This window comes from Gymnoscopelus microlampas (genome assembly GCF_963454915.1).
Source record: "Gymnoscopelus microlampas genome assembly, chromosome: 10".
In the NCBI taxonomy this organism is placed as follows: domain Eukaryota; kingdom Metazoa; phylum Chordata; class Actinopteri; order Myctophiformes; family Myctophidae; genus Gymnoscopelus; species Gymnoscopelus microlampas.
Genome location: NC_139947.1, coordinates 9,674,767 through 9,697,410, shown reverse-complemented (window position 1 = coordinate 9,697,410; position 22,644 = coordinate 9,674,767). Strand labels below are relative to the sequence as shown.

The 22,644-nt window shown below is 42.2% G+C and overlaps 2 protein-coding genes across 2 annotated transcripts in view; one reads left to right on the top strand and one right to left on the bottom strand.

Moving 5' to 3' along the window:
* Positions 1-22,644, bottom strand: part of LOC311053419 (E3 ubiquitin-protein ligase TRIM39-like) — a 479,738-nt gene that overhangs the window by 359,343 nt on the left and 97,751 nt on the right. The gene's annotated exons all lie outside the window — the stretch shown is intronic.
* Positions 13,298-22,644, top strand: part of opn7b (opsin 7, group member b) — a gene marked incomplete at both ends in the record, with an annotated part of 37,078 nt that continues 27,731 nt past the window's right edge. Inside the window, 3 exons of the mRNA XM_084068953.1 lie at positions 13,298-13,385; positions 16,019-16,181; positions 17,122-17,249. Coding sequence (XP_083925079.1) covers positions 13,298-13,385; positions 16,019-16,181; positions 17,122-17,249 — 379 coding nt within the window. The remainder of the gene's footprint in view (positions 13,386-16,018; positions 16,182-17,121; positions 17,250-22,644) is intronic.

Here is a 22,644-nt window from a genome sequence, read left to right as displayed (position 1 = left end):
TTTCCAAACGCACCCATAGGCTTCCCCCTCCTCTGCGCGGTCATATTCCTCTCATGTTTACTAACAGGAAACCCGTCTATATGCATGTGGCAGTGAGTTTTATGCTGGGTGAACCACACACAGACATTTTAATGTGAGATCATCTCTCCTCCACTCTGAGACACTTGAGGCTATTAAAATGAGCAGCTGTCGTCTTCTGAAGTTTAAGGATCAATATAACTCATTATTTTTTTGTGAGGTCTGTAGCTTTTGGGTACGCTGGAGTATCAGGAAGGGCAGGCACAGTCAGAACGACATTGAACCAGTGGCCCCTGCCAATATTAAAAGAGCACTTCTGTCGATATTCTAGGAAGAAAATGTACTTTTTGATTTGTAACCTTCGAGATAACTTTTTAGCGCCATGCTCTCTCCAGTTTATTGTCTAATATCGTTGCTGTCTGGTGGAAACCTTATTTTTCCTAAACCCCTATAAACCGTTTTTAAATTAAAATAGTGAAAATAGCTTAGATAGATCAGCTATTTTCACTACTTTTTTGCGACATTCTTGTATGATGAAGTAGGACCTTAATTTACCAAAATACATACAAAATTTGAAATGTGGAGATGCAAGGTATCCGTTCACACTGAGCACTATAACTACAATGATAACTACAGTATAACTATATTGTTTTTATAGTTATAGTTATAGTGCTCAGTGTGAACGGCCCTTAAGTAAGTAAGTGCTTCCTTGGCCATAACTTCAAAGTCACCTACAACCACTCTGAACCCAGGACACGTCTTTAGTTTGCCATTAGGACCCAAAGAGTATGGACTGTGTTCTACCTGAGACGGAGCGATAACTTCTTATCTGATAAACTGTCACTGCACTCACTTATAGCATTCATCTGATTAGTCTGGTATCTGATCTGATACAAAGCATCTTGAGGAGAGGAAACTAGAGAAGAGAAGAGAAGAGAAGAGAAGAGAAGAGAAGAGAAGAGAAGAGAAGAGAAGAGAAGAGAAGAGAAGAGTTCAAAACTACTTAAAATTAAAAAATAGCCAAAAAAAAAGTCTTCACGTGGCGTTTCGAGCTTGTGGATCTGCTACTTTTTATATTAGTAGTACTAGTATGATCAAGAAGGGCATTCATTTACGAAGAAAAAGTCTGATTAGGGAAATAGGAGGTTTCTGCCCGACAGCAACGATATGATGTGTGTGAACCCTACAGCCGTGATCCTTGCAGAATTATAGAAAAGCTCCTGGCGTAGACAGAGGCCTTATGACTGCCAGTCTAAGGTCTCTGTCTATCACCCCGGGGTGCCACTTTATAGCCTGTCTGTCTATCATTCAATCCATCTCTCTTGCTTCTTCAAGCTTCACCTTTGCTATGGCTCTTCTCTCTCTGCCGTCCTCCCGGTGATGTTGGAGGCAGAAAAGCCCAAAGGGCGAGACAGATTAGTGGTCTGAGAGAATGAGGGAGGAGAGACAGAGAGAGATAGAGGAAGGGGGACTAACCTTCATTTGCCCCATGCAGTGCTGTGAGAGGTATACGGTAGCTAGCTATAAAGCAGATAGTTATAATAGAGTAGCTGTCATACAGAAGAATGGATGAATTGAGTCTAATCATTATAAATGATGGCTAATGTAAGTTAAGCCTCGCTGTCATACAAATGGAGTTGGCGCCCGCAAGCGCGCGCACACACACACACACACACACACACACACACACACACACACACACACACACACACACACACACACACACACACACACACACACACACACACACACACACACACACACACACACACACACACACACACACACACACACACACACACACACACACACACACACCGCTTCTCCTATTCTCCTCCTCTATATCATTATGCATGATATAAGGGACTGCAGTGACAGTTTTATATGCAGCGCATCACTGTGTAGATGACATGACCCTTCCAACCATGTAGAACACAACAAAAGTATATATGATATTAAAAAGAATAAGTAAGCCTTGCCGAGCCATGAGGCCCATAAGGCAGGAGCCTATCTCCTGTTTCTGTAGCGTGAGGCGGCTTTTCATTTATTTTATTTACTAGATTTATTTGGGGGCGGGGGGTTTATGCCTTTATTGATAGGACAGCATAGGCTGACAGGAAATGGAGAGAAAGAGATGGGGAGTGATATGCAGCAAAGGCCAAGGAAAATGTTTGATTTATATTAGGATACATTTGCGCGACTGTAAGGACCAGTGGTGGAAAAAGTACTAAAATGTTTTATTTAAGTAAAAGTATCAATACTGCAATGTAGAAGTACTCTGTTACAAGTAAAAGTCCGGAATTCAAAATTTACTTGAGTAAAAGATACAAAAGTATTGGTATCAAAATGTACTTGAAGTACCAAAAGTAAAAGTACTAACATGTTTGAAAATAGCATATCTACAAGCATATCTACAACGCGTCGCGATGCGACGCGTTGTGAGTTGTGTAGATCGGCTATTTTCAAATAGCCTATGTATATAATAGGGCTACAGTGGTTAATGTATGTTTTATAATGTAATAATTTATATCTGCAAAGTAACTAGTGACTAAAGTTTTCAAATAATTGTAGTGGAGTAAAAGTACAATGTTTGCCCACTGAGATGTAGTGGAGTAGAAAATGTATAGACAATTGGAAATACTCCAGTAAAGTAAAAGTACCTCAAAAGTGTACTTAAGTACAACACTTGAGTAAATGTACACCACTGGCTCCAGACTGTATGACGGAAGCATTTGAAATTGGGAGGCAACAGTCTGACTCACGTGAGACTACACAGCATGTGATGAATTAGATGGACTTGCGAGCATGGTGATGGACAGGGGTGGACAAAGTACTGAACCCCAGTAAAGTATAGATATTCCTCATCAAATATTCCCCAACTAAGATTGAAAGTTGACGTAAAGTACTACAGTACTTGCTTAAAAACACTTTAGTATTCAAAAGTACAAATTACAATAAAAACATTTCCTTTGTAGCTTTCGAATATAGCAAACCTACAAGCTCACAACACGTCACATCACCACACTGTGAGCTTTTGGATGAGTTTCTTCAACATTTTTGAAATAAGTGGTTCATTTGTAATGTATTTTTGCTAATTTGGGTTCACGGGGGGTCCCTTTGTAGAAATGTAGTGGAGTCAAAAGTACAATATTTGTCTATGTAATGTACTGAGGTACATTTATTAATGTACCTCAGTACAATTACTTAGCAATTATTCTTCATTTATGTTCACTGCCGGTGGTAGATATAATAGGAGGTGGCTATATGAGCGAGACATTTTCATATTTATTATGTGCGAGGCAAAATTAGCTGACAGTCAATTATGTAGCTCATATCATTCGTTTAGGCAGGTCATGATTGGTGAATCTGCACCTGCCCCCCCAATAAGCTCCTTGAACTCTGTCAAGACCACCCCTATCAGCTGATATCATCGCTGTCGGTGGAAAACTTGTATGTCCAAATCTGGTCCTTTTTTTTTTGTGCTTTTTTTTACCCATTGTTCTCCCCAATTTAAATGTTATGCCAATTGATTCCTCCCCACACATTTCTGTGTAGTCACTGCTGTGGTATCCTACTGACTCGCCTATCAGTGAGGAGCCCCCACCGGGAGGACGTAGAGCCTTCATACTACTCCTCCCGCGCAACACTCCCTGCTGACAGGCTCCGCCCCCAGCCCAGCCCGCCCCCCATGTACGTAGCAGTACATGCAGTGACAATTATCATCCTCCCCGCCCGGCTTCCCTCCCCAGAACACGGCCCAATTGTGTTCATATAGATGCTCGACAAAGCCGGATGCACCACGGTGGATTTGAACCCACGACCTCAGTGGGCAGATACTTTACCACTGTGCCACCCGAGCGCAAATCTGCTAATTTTTAATCTGTTATTTTAACAATTTTTAAAATAGTGAAAATTGCCGATCTCAGGATTATGTTGACACAATTTGCATGTACATTGTCTTGTGTAGGTCTGAGTCTGTTGTAGTCTTGTCTAAATGTGTTCTCCACTGGTGTAAAGTAACTAAGTACATTTATTCAAGTACTGTACTTAAGTACAGTTTTGAGGTATTTTTTTTACTTTACTGGAGTATTTCCAGTTTTTAGTACGCTTACTTCTACTCCACAAAATCTCAGAGACAAATATTGTACTTTTACTCCACTGCTAATTATTTGAAAACTTTAGTTACTAGTTACTTTGTAGATTTGAATTATTATTACAAAACATACATTAACCTCTTCTAAACTTATCAAATACTATTAGTAAAACTTATTAAAAACTATTTTCAAAAGATTTTAATACATTTGATGCATATTACCTTGTGAAACGGGACATTCTGCATACATTTTACTTTTACTTTTAGTACTTTAAAGCACATTTTGATACCAATACTTTTGTACTTTTACTCAAGTACATTTTACGGACTTTCACTTGTATATTGCAGTATCGATACTTTTACTTAAATAAAATATGCGAGTACTTTTTCCACCACTGGTTTTCTCTGACCTTGTAGATCTGCTCTTTTCACAGTCTTTTCTCTTTTTGTGCGACACTCGTAATGATGAAGTAGGGCATTAATGATACGAGGTTTGCAGCATTCGTCTGCATGGAGTGACCTTTTAGCCACTTAAACCCCAATCTGGGCATCAAACCAAAACGCTTTAACCTTTGAGGGCAAAAGCTTGTTTAAATGTCTGAATAACAATAAATCAGACATGGCTTGCAGCACCCCCTTTAAATACTAATTTCCAGCTTGCTTCCTGCTATACAGGGCCACTATAAGCTTCTATACTACAGTCTATGGATGGTGCTGACAGATTGTCATTGTAAAATTGAGAATCGGTCTTGAGAGATTACTTAAAAACCCATTAAAACCTGGAAAGCTCATAGCGCGGTACGAAGTGACGCGCTATGATGAGCTTGTATGTCTGCTATTTATTTTTTTAAATCATGAACATTTGTGCAAATCTTTGAATTTATATATTTTTAAAAGCAAACATGTTTTAACTCAAATCTTTACTTCTGGGAGTCCCTGGAACAAAGTATTTTGAGATGTAGGTTCACTACAGTAGGTTCACCACAAGCTTCTATACAACTGTATATCGATGGTGCTGACAGATTTTCATTGTACATTTGAGAATTTGTCTTGAGATATTACTTAAAACCTTAATACTTAGTGGACCCAGAGTCACCCATGGGGGGGGGGGGGGGGGGGGCATACGTTAGTCCGACAGACCATTACTCCGACTATGTGGCATCCGCGTGCGGTTAGGGTTAGGGTTCGGGTTTGGTATAGGGTTAGTATAGTAAACGTCGGAGGCATGCGCTGTCGGAGGAACGGTCTGTCGGACTAACGTATTGCACCCCCCATGGGGTTTATACAGTACACGGCCTACTCCTTTTGTTCACTTGACTCTAGGCTACGCTATGTAGGCTACGCTGACATATATTGTCTATGTCGGGTGGAAACCTGTCCAAAACTGTTCCCTTTCAGGATAAATAAAACACAGAAAAACAGCAAAAGTAGCAGCAATTTTGCTGCTTTTGTGTGACGCTGTAGTATAACCAAGTAGGGTGGTAATTTACGGGATTTTTTCAAAATAAAATATGGAGATAAGAGGTTTCTGCCCGACAGCAACGATAGCCTATACAGTATATAGAATGATGTGTCAGAAAGGCCACAGAGTCCATGGGCACAAGACTCCAAATTTAACAAATCGGTACCGTCTGGGTGGGCAAAAGTTGAGATTTTTAAAAATGACTATGCATCATTGTTTTTATATGATAGACCTTGCTGACTGGTAGCTTATTTGCCTTTTCATCTCTGGAAGTAATAGAGTGTCATTCAAAAACGGGAAAGCGCTTTCCCTGGAAATCATCTTTAAATTATTGTATCCTGGGGTGTGTCTGCACTACTGGCAACCCATAGATACTCCTATGTCATGTTTGACGTTTTTTAACTACTACACAGTGGTATTTAAGCCGCTTTTGGTAGATTTTCATCATAGTGTTTTCCAATTAGGATACTTTTTCACAAAGGTAACACATGTATTACACATAACGCATTATAAACGTGCTTATACTGCATTATAATTGACTTACAACACTGTGTAATTATATATTCATACTACTAATTACTCATAATGCTATATACCAAAATCGTAAAACATAAAACATTTTACAATGATTTATTCAAAGAATATTAGAAGAACATACACTGAAAAGGTGTAACAATTGAAACAATTCAAAGCAAAGACCATCAGCATGAACAATCCTGCTTTCTCAACTCATAAACTTGCCTTGATGTCAAGCTCTGCAATTAGAGAACACACTACACTTTTTCTAAATCATCTGATTGCTACGAGACCAATTATGTTTACCTAATAGGCTTTTGAACCAACCTATGACATTTTCTTCTAATCTGTGGTGTCTCGCCTCCACTGCTCGCAAAGTGCTTGAGTGGGCAGTTTGACCTGCTGTGGTACACAGAAGTCAAAAACTTCAGATTATGTATGATGTATGTATTTCCTATACAAACATGTTTCCTACTTTAAGGTAAAATAAAATGTTGCGTGTGTGCCGTGCGCACGACCGCACGTGTGACGTCAAAAAAACAAATCACCAATACACGCCTGCTCTTGGGTGCATGCAAGGTGCAACATACAGCTGCCTTCTCTAGAAGCATGAATGAAAATAGAACAGCCAGAAAGCGGACAGACAATGTTGGCTTCAGAGAGTCCAGGTAGACTTGGAAAAGCTCTATGATGAGGGTAGGAATTCTCAAAAAGCTCTGTGAGTGACGCCTGATACTGTACATCATGTTGGAAGCTATAAAATGCTCCTCAGGACTTCTTCCAGGAGGTGAACCTCTGTTGTATGTTTGCCCTTTAGCCAGAGAAGGAAGCCTTTCCAGGCAAGCCTCATCAATGTTCAGAAAACTGAACACTCATACATAATGCCCCAAAACCCAAATCATCTCATCTCATCTCATCCACACACACACACACACACACACACACACACACACACACACACACACACACACACACACACACAGAGCACCTTCTTACACACTGCATTCATCTTTACACAGACTTTACAAAGCCAAAGTGCGGTAACTACAGGATGTTTTACTGATAAATGGGTTATAAAAGTGTTTCAACTGGTCAGCCAAATGAGATATCGTCTTATAAGTGATATTCAGTGGTGGAAAGTAACTAAGTACATTTACTCAAGTACTGTACTTAAGTACAATGTTTAGGTACTTTTATTTTACTGGAGACAGACCACACAAGACAGACCACAAAGTTGACAAAGTTTTGAGCACCACTGATATAGCGTCATACAGTAGGTTTTTCAGAAAAGGATTCAGAAGACATTTTTAGAATGGGCCTCAGGCCTTAATGGGTTAAAACGGCCTCTTTGCTTCTGCTCCTCTGAAGTTAATCTCTGGATTATAAACAAGCCTCCTGGAGTCTTCTGGCTCCAGGTGATAGAACCACTTAAACCCTCCATACCAGGGGTCCTCAACAGGGGACCCCTCAGGGGGCCCTCAGAGTTACTACTGGGTTTTTAAAAAGAATAATCTTTAAAAAACACTTGAACCCTAGCATCCATGGGGGGACCAGGCACGTGCACACATAGACATGAAAGGAGGCTCAAGCCCCTGCCCTTTTAGAAAAAAACTATCTTTCCATCTAGTGACGTATTTCTGTAACCCATTAATACCGGGAAGGTGCCCTCTCCAGACTAGAAAAAAAAAAAAAGAAACTGCCCTATAGGGGCCGAACGGTAAGGCCGACGGAAATGGCAGTGGATGTAGGGTGACCATATGTCCCGTTTTGTGCGGGACAGTCCCGCATTTCAGTGACTTTTCAAGCGTCCTGCAAATTGAGACGCTGTTTTCAAATATGCGTTTAAAATCTTGATTTTATCAATTAACTGGCTGTGCGCAGCGCAGCGGAGCAGTGGAGCCTGTCATCAGGGGGCGAGCCGAGTGTGAGTGTGTGTGTGTGTGTGTGTGTGTGTGTGTGTGTGTGTGTGTGTGTGTGTGTGTGTGTCTGTCGAGACTCGAGAGAAACGCTGCCCCAATTAAAACACTCGCCCCAAAACACACTCGCCCCTATGTTTTTCGCCGACCGAGGCCGCCAGATATACCCGGGGCGGGTGTGTTTTGGGGCGAGTGTTTTTCTTTGGACGAGGCGGCCGCGGCCGCGTTCTTGTGAACGAACAGTGAATTAAATCACGTGTTGCTGGTGGAATACAAGTCGGAAAGAAAATAATCAGCAGCTCAACAACATATAAGAGGATACAAGAGCTATCTGTGCAAAAGCTGCAAAGTGTGCATATTTAAACAAGTATTTTAAAACAGTGAAAGCTACCGAGGAAAAAGAAAAAAAAAATAATAGACCCCGCCAGGACTCAAACTAACGACCAGTGACCACGTTGTGAATAATTATAAACAAACAACCTCCTGGTGCTTGCTTCCAAGTTGGGGGGTAAACCGAAGGTATTGAAGAGGAGAATGTTATGCTCATCAGAGATCAGAGGATTTAGCAGCTGCCCAGCCATTCTGATAATGTTAGGAGCAATGGACCTGCCAACAGTGACACTATGAGCAGGTAGGGTCCAACCAAGTGTTTCTAAATTGACTGCAGTCTGCACAGAACCCTATCCATCAGATCCAAGTTTTTATTTGCATAGTAGTTCTATTATAGTTATTATTATCATACTCCTATTACAGAGAAGATTTCATACCCCCCACTTTTTGCAAAAAATAAAAATGTAATTATGTTTAATTTTTTTGATAATAAATCGGGCAAATCGGGCAAAAATAAGAATTAAATAACATAACCCTAACCTAACCCGAATCCTAACCCTAAAACCGAAATAAAGTAAACAAAAACTGGTAAAAAACTAACCCAATCCGCCCAGATCCGCAAAAAAAAATTGCGCGCGCATGAGTCCCGCGATGTCCCACGGAACGGGTTCATCTGTCCCTCATTGGCCCTGGTTGGATCTGGTCACCCTAAGTGGATGTGTTGGATGCAACTCAAAGTGAACTTTACTCAGGTATCTAGTTTGTCGCCGCCCAACCTTCGTAGCCTGTGTTATTAAAGAAAAACGGGCGACAATGGCCAAAAATACACTTTCAAGATGTTTTGGCCATTATCTCTGGAACAGAAGGTCCAATCTTCGGGTTATTTGGGTTTTCGGGCCTAACAGTATGGTAATTGTTCAGTGCCCTTTTGAAATTCCAGCCCCTGCCCCTTCAAATTTGCCGAAAATAGCAGATGTAGAGAATAGCAGCTAGTAGATCTGCTATTTTTGGCAAAGAGGTTTGGCGTAGATGGAAAAAAAAGAGCAGACCAAGTACAGAGTCAAAGGCCAAGTTTACTAAGTATTGAGGGTTTAAATAGTATTGAGTGGTTAAACCGTTAAATGTCTGAAAATACATATTAACACAAATCCAACACTGATGATAGTTACTGTCAAACAAGTCTATGAAGCCATCTATGAAATCTATGAAAAAGTATAATCTGCAACAATTTTGTGTTAGGGATGGAATAGTGATGCTGGGGTACAAGGGTCTGCAATGGCTTTTAAATTTGTGTTGTATCACACGATAGGGAAAGGTTGTTTTATTTGGTTCTGTTTTGTCTTGTTTTTGATATGAATATTGATGTAAACATGAAAATGAAATTGTACTGTGATGTATCTCGATGACACTGCAAATGAGGGCAACCTCAATGTCTTTCGAGAATGAATAAAGGTTTGAAATGAAGTGGTTTAAACTCATCAAACCTATATCATCCCTTTTCTGGGGGGCGGGGGAAAATAGGCTGATCTCTGTTGGGGTTATAGTTTGTAGCCACTGTTTTGAGCAGAGAGCCTATGAATATGTATTTAAATGATTCTCATAAATTATGAGGTTGAGTTTATGCCCTGTCAGGGCCATGTTTAGTACGGTATTGACATGCAATATAATATATCCCTGCTTACCCCTCTAGCCATGGTCACTGAAGGAAAATGGTCAATGTGCATACATGTTTCAATCCCATACTTTCCATCGACTTCCTCCGTTTCATCTCTAGTTCTCCCCATGGTGAGTAGAGGATAGCTCTTGTGCGAATGGAAAGGGATTGAAGTTTCTATTTGATAACGTCTAACTTATAAGCAAACAGATAAACAAACACAAAAGAAAACGTTTTAACCAGACTAGTTGCTTACTCGTCTGCCATGTTTTTAATCTGTTGTAGTTTTTAACCTGAACTGGAAAACAAACTACAAAATGGGCCGGGGTTTCATGGCCCTTTAACCCATTCAATCCGGGGACGTCTCTGTCGTTTTTTTTAAGATTTCTTTGGGCTATTAAAAAAAAAGCAGCGCTACAAGCTCATATATAGCTCATGAGCTTGTATATCTGCTATTTTTTTTTCTTTTTTTAATATATATAATTCTTTTTTTTATTAGAAAAATAGTGAAAATGTGTGCAAAATCTTTGAATATATATATATTTTAAAGCAAACGTTTGTGACTCAAATCTTTGCTTCTGGGGGTCCCTGGAATAAAAATATTTTACAAAATGTTCGCTTTAAAGAAGAATATTTAAAGATTTGCACGAATCTTCAGGACTTAAAAAAAAATAGCAGATCTACAAACTCATAGCGCTCATAGTTTTTCATGTCAAGGACCCTCAAAATGATGTTTATTTTTGGCTGCGGACCCCCTGTCTCAAAAAATATTTTTGTACCAGGATATTTCAAAAACAGCAGATCTACAAGCTCATGGCGCATCACTCGGTGCCACGCTATGAGCTTGTAAGAAATCTAAAAAGTGCGTACCCGGATTGAATGGGTTAAGAAATAAGGATACATGGGGGCTGCATGATTGCCAATACCGAAAGTGTTTCGCTTTGCAGAGTCCTCTAAGAGCCTGTTCTCTCTGGGGGGCAAAGGCATGATCTCCGTGGCGGGGGCAAAGAAAGACTTTTCAGTACTTCTGACCCTTTGTAGTTGGCATCTTACAGACCGTTCTCTCATTCCAATCCTTATACAAGACAGTGTGAATAATGTGGCATGACGCCTTGCCAGAGGATGAATGAACAGGACGCGGTACAGACCTTAAAACATACATCCATCTATTCGTGCACTTCTTAGGAATGAGCTGGAGGCTGGAGGAGAGTGTGTGTCTATGCTCTGTTGGGACACCAAGTAATTAACCACACTACTGCAGGCACCATTCATCACATGGACTATTAGAGTCCCTATAGGCTCATGCATATAAGTGGAGTACCAGGCAAAGATGCTCACTCAGCTGCCCCTGCCTGCTCACCGGTACCAGTGTTGTCAAGTAGCTATAAGTACATTTACTCAAGTACTGTACTTAAGTAACATGTTTAGGTACTTTTACTTTACTGGAGTATTTCCAAATGTCTATACTTTTACTTCTACTCCACTACATCTCGGAGGCAAATATTGTACTTTTACTACACTACAATTATTTGAACGCTTTAGTTACTAGTTACTTTGCAGATATGACTTATTACATTATAAAACATACATTAACCACTTTAGCCCTATTTTATACCTAGGCTATTTGAAAATAGCAGATCTACAAGCTCACAATGCGTCGCATCGCGACGCATTGTGAGCTTGTAGAGCTTGTAGAGCTTGTAGAGCTGCTATTTTCAAACATCTTAGTACTTTTACTTTTGGTACTGTAAGTATATTTTGATGCCAATACTTTTGTACTTTTACTCAAGTAAATTTTGAATTCCGGAATTTTAATTGTAACAGAGTACTTCTACATTGCAGTATTGATAGTTTTACTTTTCGATTACTTTTTCCACCACTGACCGTTACCCACTCCAGAGACCATATCACACAACCTCTGCTATTGGCTGCCTTTCAAACAAAGAATCCACTTTAAAATGCTGGTCAGCACCTACAGTCAGTGGTGGGAAAAGTACTCTGTTACAAGTAAAAGTCCGGAATGAAACATTTACTCGAGTAAAAGTACAAAAGTATAGGCATCCAAAAATGTGTACGAAAGTAAAAGTACTCATTATGCAGTATGTCCCGGCCATTTCTCACAATGCACAATTTTAACTCTATGACCAGTACCCACTCCAGAGACCATATCACACCAGTACTCCACAACCTCCACTATTTGCTGCCTGTCAAACAAAGAATCCACTTTAACACAAAAATAACAGATACAAGCTCATAGCCCGCTGCTATTTCTGAAAAAAACAATCGTGAAAATGTGCGCAAATATTTGAATATATATATATACATTTTTAACTCAAATCTATGCTTCAAATCTTTGCTTCTCAACATATTTTAAGATCGGGGGGGGGGGGGGGGGGGGAATGATTGCCCATATGTTTCAGTGACGACAGTGTGGAGGGGGAAAAGGAGGGGGCCTAGTATAGATCCCTGGGGGATTCCAGTCAACCAGCTATACATACGGTTTAAGTGTTTTTTAAACAGGCCGGAAGCAGAGAAAGCTTTGTGCTGGGGGTGGAAGTGTTTTTTGTTCCATTATAGCACATAATGAGATATGTCGGAATACACAGTGTTTGTTATTGTATAGCTTATGTTGTCAGAGGATGACAACAGGGGGGCCCGCAGGGGGCTTAATGCATCTGGATGACTCACTGTTTGTGTTTAGTCATCACTGTAATAGCCTAAACATAGACGCAAAAAAAGGGCGGAAACAACAATTAAAGAAGTGTTCTCTCTGTCTGTCTGTCTGTCTGTCTCTCTCTCTTCCTCTGACTCTCTCTGTCTCTCTGTCTGACTCTCTCTGTCTCTCTTTGTCTCTCTTTGTCTCTCTCTCTCTCTCTTTGTCTCTCTCTCTCTCTCTCTCTCTCTCTCTCTCTCTCTCTCTCTCTCTCTCTCTCTCTCTCTCTCTCTCTCTCTCTCTCTCTCTCTCTCTCTCTCTCTCTCTCTCTCTCTCTCTCTCTCTCTCTCTCTCTCTCTCTCTCTCTCTCTCTCTCTCTCTCTCTCTCTCTCTCTCTCTCTCTCTCTCTCTCTGAAAATAAATAATGGCGCTAGAGCAGTTTTTCTCAAAATCCCATCATTGGAGCGGACGGACGTGACTTTTTTTGGAATGACGTCACATCCGGTGATTCCTTCTACGTGAGTCGCGGGATCATTCCTAAAATGCGTTAGAGCGCCCTCTCTTGGAATAAAAAAAACCTAGATCTAAGTGATTGCCTGTGAATGTAAAGTGGTCTTAAAATTCTAACCCTCTCTCTCTCTCTCTCTCTCTGTAGATGGGAAATGACTCCGAAAGATTTTCGCTTGCGTCCAAAATCTCCAAAGAGAATGACTGTGTCATGGCGACTATCTACACTGTCTTCAGTGAGTTCATTCAATTCTGTGTTTTTCCCTTTACTGACTATACAGTACGTATGTGCAGGAATGTTTCACTTCTACTTTCTTTTATACTTAACCATACTGTGTGGTCCGGCGTGTTTAGCCTATTGAAGGTGGTTTAAGTGATATTTATTTGGCACTATGTAACTTTTTTTAATGAATACAATGTTGTCCAATCCGTATGGTAGAGTATGTTAATACAATATAACTTATACAATTGGGGTGGTTGTATTGTGTCTCCCTGCTCTTCTATTGAGACACGTAGATCATGTCAAAGGTCATGTCTCAACTATACACAGGATCTGACAAGAATTGTCAGAACTTTGATGTGAGCTGGGAGAGAGTTCCAAAGGGAGGGGGCTGCAACTGAGAAAGCCCTGTCATCCCCCAGGTTTGTTTCTATGTTTTTGGGGATGTCCAGGAGGTTGGCATCACCACCAGACCTGAGGAAAAGGGAGGGGGCGTGGCGTTTGAGGATTGTTGTGCTAGCAGTGGTGGAAAGTAATTAAGTACACTTACTCCAGTACAAATTTGAGGATTTTTTTTACTTTACTGAAGTATTTTCAATTTTCTGTACTTCTTTTTTGTACTCCATAACCTGACTACGCCAGATGGAAGAAGCTTGCGTCACATTTGTTTCACAGGCTACTTCCATCTGGGACCTCGGTAGCACAATCGATGAAGGGGCGGTCCCTTTTGATAAAGCTACTTGGCAGGTGATTGGATGGGACCGTCTGTCTATCACCTTCTATCAACCAATCATATTGACGTGTCTACATGACGTATAGTAGCCGCGCCAGCAGTAGTTCTTTTGTATACTACTAGAAGTTCGGGCCGCTATGCGGCCCGAACGTCTAGCGTGACGCGTCGTTCACTTTGCAGTGCCACCTTACAGGCACCTCACAGTGTGAGAGAGTTTTGTGCTCTCCTAAATCCACGGCAGGCTTTGAAAGTACCCACTTCAGAAAGAGGTGACGTGCATCACCTCTCCAATGACCAAAACCCACTTTGTGATTACTCAGACCTGGTATGGCAGACCTGTGGGGAGTGTGCAGTGGTGTACAATGTGAAAAGATAGTTGAAATCGCAGGAGATGAAGTTAGCAGTTTATTTGTGTAAAGGGTCGTCGGCGTGGGTTGTGTTGAGGATGGAAGCCGTCGAACTGGTGCATCCTACCTATTTATAGGTAGGATGTGATGTCATGCTGTCGTGAGATTACGTCACACTGGCGTGTCTCATCGTGATGTCACGACCGTGATGTCATATGACGTCACACTATAGATTTCGGGACGACCGTCTCATCGTGATGTCAGATTACGTCACACTGGCGTGATGTCAGATTACGTCACACTGGCCACATACAACGTTCGTACATACTGACAACCGACATGGCGCAGGATTCAAATTGTATATATATATCGGGCCGCTACGCGGCCCGAACGTCTAGCGTGACGCGTCGTTCACTTTGCAGTGCGCCATGTCTGGCGTTGTATCTCCAGCCGTTGTGGCTTTGGTGAAGTTGTCGTCATTGTGGTGGAGAGAGTTCTTGTGGTGGAGAGAGTTCCTTGTATAGATTATTACTATTTATCACTATGGAAGCCGTCGAACTGGTGTGATCTGACGGCATCCTAGAATTTATAGGTAGGATGTGATGTCATGTGATGTCATGCTGTCGTGAGATTACGTCACACTGGCGTTGTCATCGTGATGTCAGATTACGTCACACCGTCACACTGGCGTCGCATACGGACAACCGACATGGCGCAGGATTCAAATTGTATATATAGATAGATTCAACCATGATGAATCGTGAAAGAACTACAGCGCGATAAACGCTTCTAGATGGTGTCACATCCGTTCTCGCCAAGGTCCCGCCCCTAGCAGCCGCTGATTGGTTCGCACCCGCAGCGGTGCGGAGTAGCCCTACTCTCTGAGCGAGCCCAGATGGAGGGTGGATTGTTAACATGTGAAACTCAATACCGCCCCCATCTGGCAGAGTCAGGTTACATCTCAGAGGCAAATATTGTACTTTTTACTCCACTACAATTATTTGAATACTTGAGTTACTAGTTACTATGTAGATTTGTATTATTACAAAACATGCATTAACCACTTGTCTTTATCCATATATAGTTTGGCTATTTGAAAATAGCCGGTCTAAAGCTCACAATGTGTTGCAACGCGATAGGCGTTATTGTAAGCTTGTAGATCGGCTATTTTCGAAAGATATTTATACATTTTGAACACTTGTGAAACACTCTGCATACTTGGTACTTTTACGTTTGTTACTTTAAGTGCATGTTGATGCCAAGACTTTTGTACTTTTACTCAAGTCAATTTTGAACACCAGACTTTTACTTGTAACAGAGAATTTTTGCATTGGAGTATTAATACTTTTACTCAAGTCAAACATGTGAGTACTTCTTCCACCACTGTGTGTGCAAATGATCCGGAGCTGGAGAAAAAAGAAAAGGTTAAGACCCACTGAAACATAATAATATGGACATGTCACAGCCTGTGAATAGACATGTGACATATGTCCTGCTGACGGCATGTATGGAACCCTTTTGATGTTTGGTAACACCTGTCTGTGTGACTTGCTTTCATGTGTGTGCCAGGTGTGCTGTCTCTGGTGGGGAACGGCATCCTGCTGTTCGTGGCCTATAGAAAGAAGTCCTCCCTGAAGCCGGCAGAGTACTTTGTGGTCAACCTGTCCATCAGTGACCTGGGCATGACGGTCACCCTCTTCCCACTGGCCATACCGTCGTCCTACGCTCACAAGTGAGTCGAGTTCTCCTCTCCTCTCCTCCCATCCCACACCCTCTCCTCTCCTCTCCTCAGTGGTGTAAAGTAACTAAGTACATTTACTCAAGTACTGTACTTAAGTACACTTTTGAGGTCATTTTTACTCTACTGGAGTATTTCAAATTTTCTGCACTTTCACTTCTACTCCACTACATCTCAGAGGGAAATATTATACTTTTACTCCACTACAATTATTTGAAAACTAGTTACTAGTTACTTTGTAGATTTTGATTATTATTACAAAACATATATTAACCACTTCAGCCCTATATACATTTCGGCCATTTGAAAATAGCCTATCTACAAGCTCACAATGCGTCGCGATTGCCAATAATAGCCGATCTACAAGCTATCCTGTATATCAGCTATTTTCGGGCTAATGTTCCCCCCAGAATAGGGATGCGAGGGTTCGAGTGGTTAATGTGTGGGAGGAGGGACTGAAGACACTGACCCTCACAGATCAGATCAGTGGCCCTAGAGGGAAACACAACACCCTCATCCCTGTGGGAGGACTGACATATTGATGTGTGTGGTGGTGGGAGGATTTTAATCCATTGAGACCGGGAACGCCGGATCTACAAATGTCTTCTAAGTGGTGCTTTTTCCATGTCAAGGACCCCCAAATGTATTTGGCTTTCCTGGTCTTAATGGCTTAAGCAAGCCATCAAAACAAACAATGATCAATGATGTGGCAATACATGAACCCTCTCTCTCTGATTTTCTGTATGCTTGATGAGTTTCAGTCAGAGTTCACAGCCCAGGGTCGTGGGATGCTTGCATGTGGGTTGTGGTGGGGAGGGGGGGTCTTCTCATTCATGATCAGGAGGAGAAGCTCCAAATGGATAAAGTAACTGAATTTGTCCTCCTCTCTCTTTCTCTCTCTCTGTGTGTGTGCTGTGTATCTCTCTCTCTGCAGGTGGTTGTTTACCCAGACAGTGTGCATTGGGTATGCGTTCTGTGGCGTTCTGTTTGGCCTGTGCAGTCTGACCAACCTGACCGTTCTGTCCTCTGTCTGCTGGCTCAAGGTCTGCTGCCCCAACTATGGTAGGACACACACACACACACACACACACACACACACACACACACACACACACACACACACACACACACACACACACACACACACACACACACACACACACACACCCTCTGCAGTGATTCAGTGATGAGTCATGACGTAATTGGTGACAAGGAGAAGAGTGTCCGCTAAATGCCCGAATTGCAAATTTGGTGTCTTTGAGAAAGGTTTTAAAAACGTCGACTGACTCATAAATCCACGCAGAGGTGATTTTTTTTTGTGTGCGTGGCAATTAACTGTTCTCTTTAAACCAAGACGCCCCGCCCCCCAGGCCTCACCAAGTCCCACCAGGCAGGGGGGGGGGGGGGGGGGGGGGGGGATTGGAAAGGAGAGGAAAACAAATAGCCTAAAGCCGTTTCCCAATAAGGAAGGGATGCAGCCACGTGGAACCGCTTGTGAAGCACTGCATTAGACACCCTTGCCTGAACCTAAACCATCCATACTATTACTAATTAGCAGCAATTCTCCATGTCATCTCTCCTTGACCAACCACATCTGCTGGCTTCACTCCAGCAGATGTGTCTGATCCAGTGGACTGCACTTAAGTACATTGTTTGAGTATCGATTAAAGCCCGTAACGGTCTTGCACCTCCCTATATTGTGGAACTCTTAGACTAATCTCCCAGCACCAGGTTACTTTTCAGATCTTTTTTTCCTTCTTTTTTTTTGTAACCCATTTGTTCACATTTTTTGCCTAAGCTGTAATCCTGGGCGCTACTCTCCCTCTGCCAGCCTGGGGAGAGCCCCAAACTGAGCTCATTCTTCCTTGGCCAGGGGAAGGCAGTATAGAGACCAGGATTACTGCATGTTTTTTTGTGAGGGTGCCTACCCTAGGGCAGTGGTTCTCAAACTTTTTCATGTCAAGGACCCCCAAATTGACTAGACCCCCATTTCAAAAGATACACCAGGGACCCCCATAAGAGAAGATTTTAACGGCTGTTGCAGTGATTCTCAACCATTTTAATTTCAAGGACCCCACGTTTGATATGCATTAGGCTACGGACCCCCATTTAATGGCATTTCTATCTCTGGGAACCCAATTTATATTGTAAAATCAATGTTAATTTAACTCTGAGAGTGTACAAATTGAACCAAATGGACCCATTTGTACACTCTCAGAGTTACAGACTCTTAAGGGTCCATTTGGTTCCTAACTATCCATCATTTAGCTGTGGACCCCCTGGAACTCCCTCAAGGACCCCTGGGGGTCCCCTGATCCTACTTTGAGAGCCAATGCCCTAGGGGACACGGGGAGAACATGCAAACTCCACACAGAAAGGCCCTTTCGCCAACCCCCACTCAGGTCACTCAGATCTGACAGTCAGATGTATATGAAGACTCCACGGTCTAGCACAGTATAAGGACGGGTGAGCTGTGTGAGTCGTGGAAGTGGAACAAAACCCCCTTTGAGGATCAAAGCGGCCCCCCACCATAGGGACTTTTAAAAAACACACTTAACCCATTCAATCCGGGAATCGCATCTCTGTCATTTTAGATTTCTTTGGAGATATACAAGCAGATCTACAAGCTCATAGCGCGGCACCGAGTGCCGCTCTATGAGCTTGTAGATCTGCATTTTTTTTTAAATCGTGAACATTTGTGCAAATCTTTGAATATATATTGTTTAAAACTCTGTGCCACACTATGAGCTTGTAGATCTGCTATTTTTGAATAGCCAAAGTATAAAAAATAATGGTTATAGCTAAAAATCTAAAATGACACAGATGCGTTCCCGGGTTGAATGAGTTAAGACCCACCTTTTGACTGCAGAGGACTCCTAGGTTCATGCACTTGTTTTGTGGGTTGTGTGTGTGTGTGTGTGTGTGTGTGTGTGTGTGTGTGTGTGTGTGTGTGTGTGTGTGTGTGTGTGTGTGTGTGTGTGTGTGTGTGTGTGTGTGTGTGTGCGTGCGTGTGTGTTTAGTTTCTACTCCCTCCTGCTGTGACTGACAGTGTGACTGAGTTCTTGTGTCCTAGTCTAGTCTTCTCTGTCTTGTCCCATGTTTTTTCTCTTGTCTCCTTCTTTTCTCTTTCTTTCGGACTGCGCTCCGGGCCAGTGTAATAACTGGATGGGGGGGTCGCACTACAAATACCGGACCTATGAACCTATCTGTACTGTACTTGAGTATTTGTATTTTTAGATATTATATATCCTCCTATAACTTAGTGAGCGGGTTTTCCTCCTCGCTGCGTTCACCACAACACCTGACCTTGCACATGGCCCCGTGATCATTACCATGTGCAGACAACGTGTAACATATTTTTCACCTTTTCCCAAATTCAGGCTGTTTAATAGCCTTTTTCCGAAACTCTGTTTAACTCTATTCGGCGTTTGGCCTATGGGAGCCGTCGCCATGGTTATATAGCGCCCCAAGCTATGGGATGAATGATCAAACTGTGCATGGCCACAAAGTACTCCGGTACAAATTTGACAGAGCAACTTCCCCTTGAAGTTGAATGATATTTGACCAGGAGAATCTCTTCTCTGTCGGGTGGAAACCTCATATATCCAAAACTGTTACTTTTCAAGATTCAAAATCAAAAGCATCAAGAGTAGCAGATCTTCAAGCTCAAAACGTGTCGCTTTTGCGACACGTTTTGAGCTTGTAGATCTGCTACTTTTGATGCTTTTGTGTGACGCTGTAGTGTGATCAATTCAATACACAGGACCACAATAGAAACGAGTCCCCAGGCCTTTTTTTGTTTTATCATTTTAGCTCAAATGTTTTACTGTACCTCGTGCTGTTTATATGTCTGTCTAATAAAGGATTCAATCAATCAAGTAGGGCGTTAATTTACGGGGGAAAAAAACACAAAAAGTTACACTATGGAGATGGGAGGTTTTTTGCCCATCAACAACAATCTATACTTTGACTCAAGCACTGGTTCTCAAACTTTTTTGTGCCAAGGCCCCCCAAATTGATATGTATTTGGCCGCGGACCCCCACCTGAAAATGTGTTGTGCCAGGTACCCCCAAAAAAAGCTTTTTTTTTTTTTTTTTTTTACAGATCTACAAGCTCATAGCCGCGCTATATCTGCTATTTTTTGAATAACCAAAGTATAAAATATGTAAAAAAGTGGTTAAAATGACTGTGACACTTTATCGACTAATTTAGCTGGGGACCCCCTGGTACCCCCACAAGGACCCCTGGGGGTCCCCAGACCCCACTTTGAGAACCAATGCACTACAGAGTGTTTGTGTAAAGAATGCTCAACGGGTCTTTCACAGAGGACGAGGACTTTCACAGACAGAGAGTTCAGTGAGTTTTGTCTCATGCAGAGAATTCCAAACCCTAACCACGTGAACCCTGCAGTATATATATATATACATAGTTGACTGGGGTCCCCCAGGGCACTATAGTAGGTCTACTACCGTTTCCCTCGACACCAAATCTCTTAAAATAAATAAAATCTGCAAGCTCACAACACGTCACGTGTCACACACGGTGTGAGCTTGAAGATCAGCAATTTCCGATGCATGTTCCTCCCAGAATCAAAATAACAAAAACATGTGAACAAGTAACCAGTATATATCTGCATAGTGAACTAGCATCTACTGTAGCTCCTAGTCTAACATAACAAGCCTAGCATCTGTCTAAACATCCATCTAAATAACATTCTTAACATGTGTGGTCAAGAAAACAACTAATCTAAATGACAAAAACGTGAATAAGTAATCCACATATATGAAAAATCTGAGGGCACTCAATTATAAAAGGAGGAAAAAGCCATAATTAACTTTAGTGAGCAACATTATTATATCTGCATAGTACACTAGTGTCTATGTTCTGTCTTGGGAGCTTGCTCTCGAAAGGTGCTGGATGTAAGTGCTTTATGTAAAACCTGAGAACATTAACTCATTAACTGCCAGAGTAATAGTGGTAAGCGAAAACGAGCGATTTTACCAACATTTGAAAAATCATGGAATATTTTCCGTTATCGCTGTCCTCACGGCGATCTCCTCATTACACGCATTGGGGTGTCTCGGGGGGGATATCCGGTCGCGGTAATCCGTTGCTTAGTTGTAGCCTGTTGAATGTGGCTTGTTTTTGCCGCAAAGCAACAGAAATGGAGATAAAGCAATCAGTCAGATACGGGTCTGTCGTCATCTGGCGCTGAAAGCATCATTCATAGGATGGCAAACTGGTGGAAAACCTTGTTAGTGGCAGAATCAAATGAGAAATCTTGTCGTTGGCGAAGAGTTAAGAAGTAGTGAAAATAGCAGATTCGTGGGGGGCACGGTGGTGCAGTCGGTAGCGCTGTCGCCTCACAGCTAGGTCCCGCTGTGGGCGTGTCTTCTCCTCCGCGTCATCAGCGCCCATACCCTGGGTGGGGTTGGCGAAAGGGCCTACTCTGTGTGGAGTTTGTATGTTCTCCCCGTGTCTACTAGGGTAGTTAATACCCTCACAAAAACATGTAGTAATCCTCCCCCATGACAGCCGGGGCGCCTGATGGAAGGGAACTGGTTGGAATAACGTGTTCCTTCCACGCGCTATGTCCTACCAGGGAAACTCCCCCCTGTCAGGTGACAAGAAGGTCAGTTGGCTCTCATGCATTGAAGGATGCATGAGCTCGTCCCTGAGGGCTCCCTAGGCTGTGGGGGGAGTGTAGCGCCCAGGATCACTCAATTAAACCAGGAGTGTTCTGATGCTGTTCATAGTCATGGGAACTCAATCAAATAAGATAGACAAAAAAAGGCACAGACAAGGTCACAGTATATTGGAGCTCCAAACTTACAATTTCAGCAGGACAAGAAATGTATGCAACCTACCAGTCTGAACTCAGTCATACTATGAATGCTGGTGTCTTATATACCTATGCCACCAAATGGCAACATATTGTAATCCCTCCTCCACCCCAACTGCTTGATTAACATCGATAAACACCTGGAAACAAAAATAATTATAAATCCCTTTGTTCCAGCCAGGGGCAGAAAACACCTATATTTCAACTATTTCTGCCCAGCCATAAACCAGCCAATTTGTTCTTTACCACTACTTAGCATGTGAGGTGAAACAAACAAATGCAAATTTGTGTCTAGGAGCCAGGATGTCTATAGCAGGTAAAACCACATGACATGGGGGAGAGGGAAGTATTTGAACTCAGATAAATACTTCCCTCATTTGTGAACAGAACATTTTGACAATGGCTTTCAGTGTTCTGATGGAAGTCATGGCTCTCAGTTCCCCCCTAAGGTCATGTGGGAGTTCCGACCGCTCCACACGGTACTGAATAACCGCTAGCTTACATAACGTCTTCAGACTAGGACTCAAGTCTAGGATTTGCAGGTCATATTCATATCCCCCAAAGAGGATGATGCGATCTCCCACCATGAAACAGCACTTCCAAGTGACTGGACG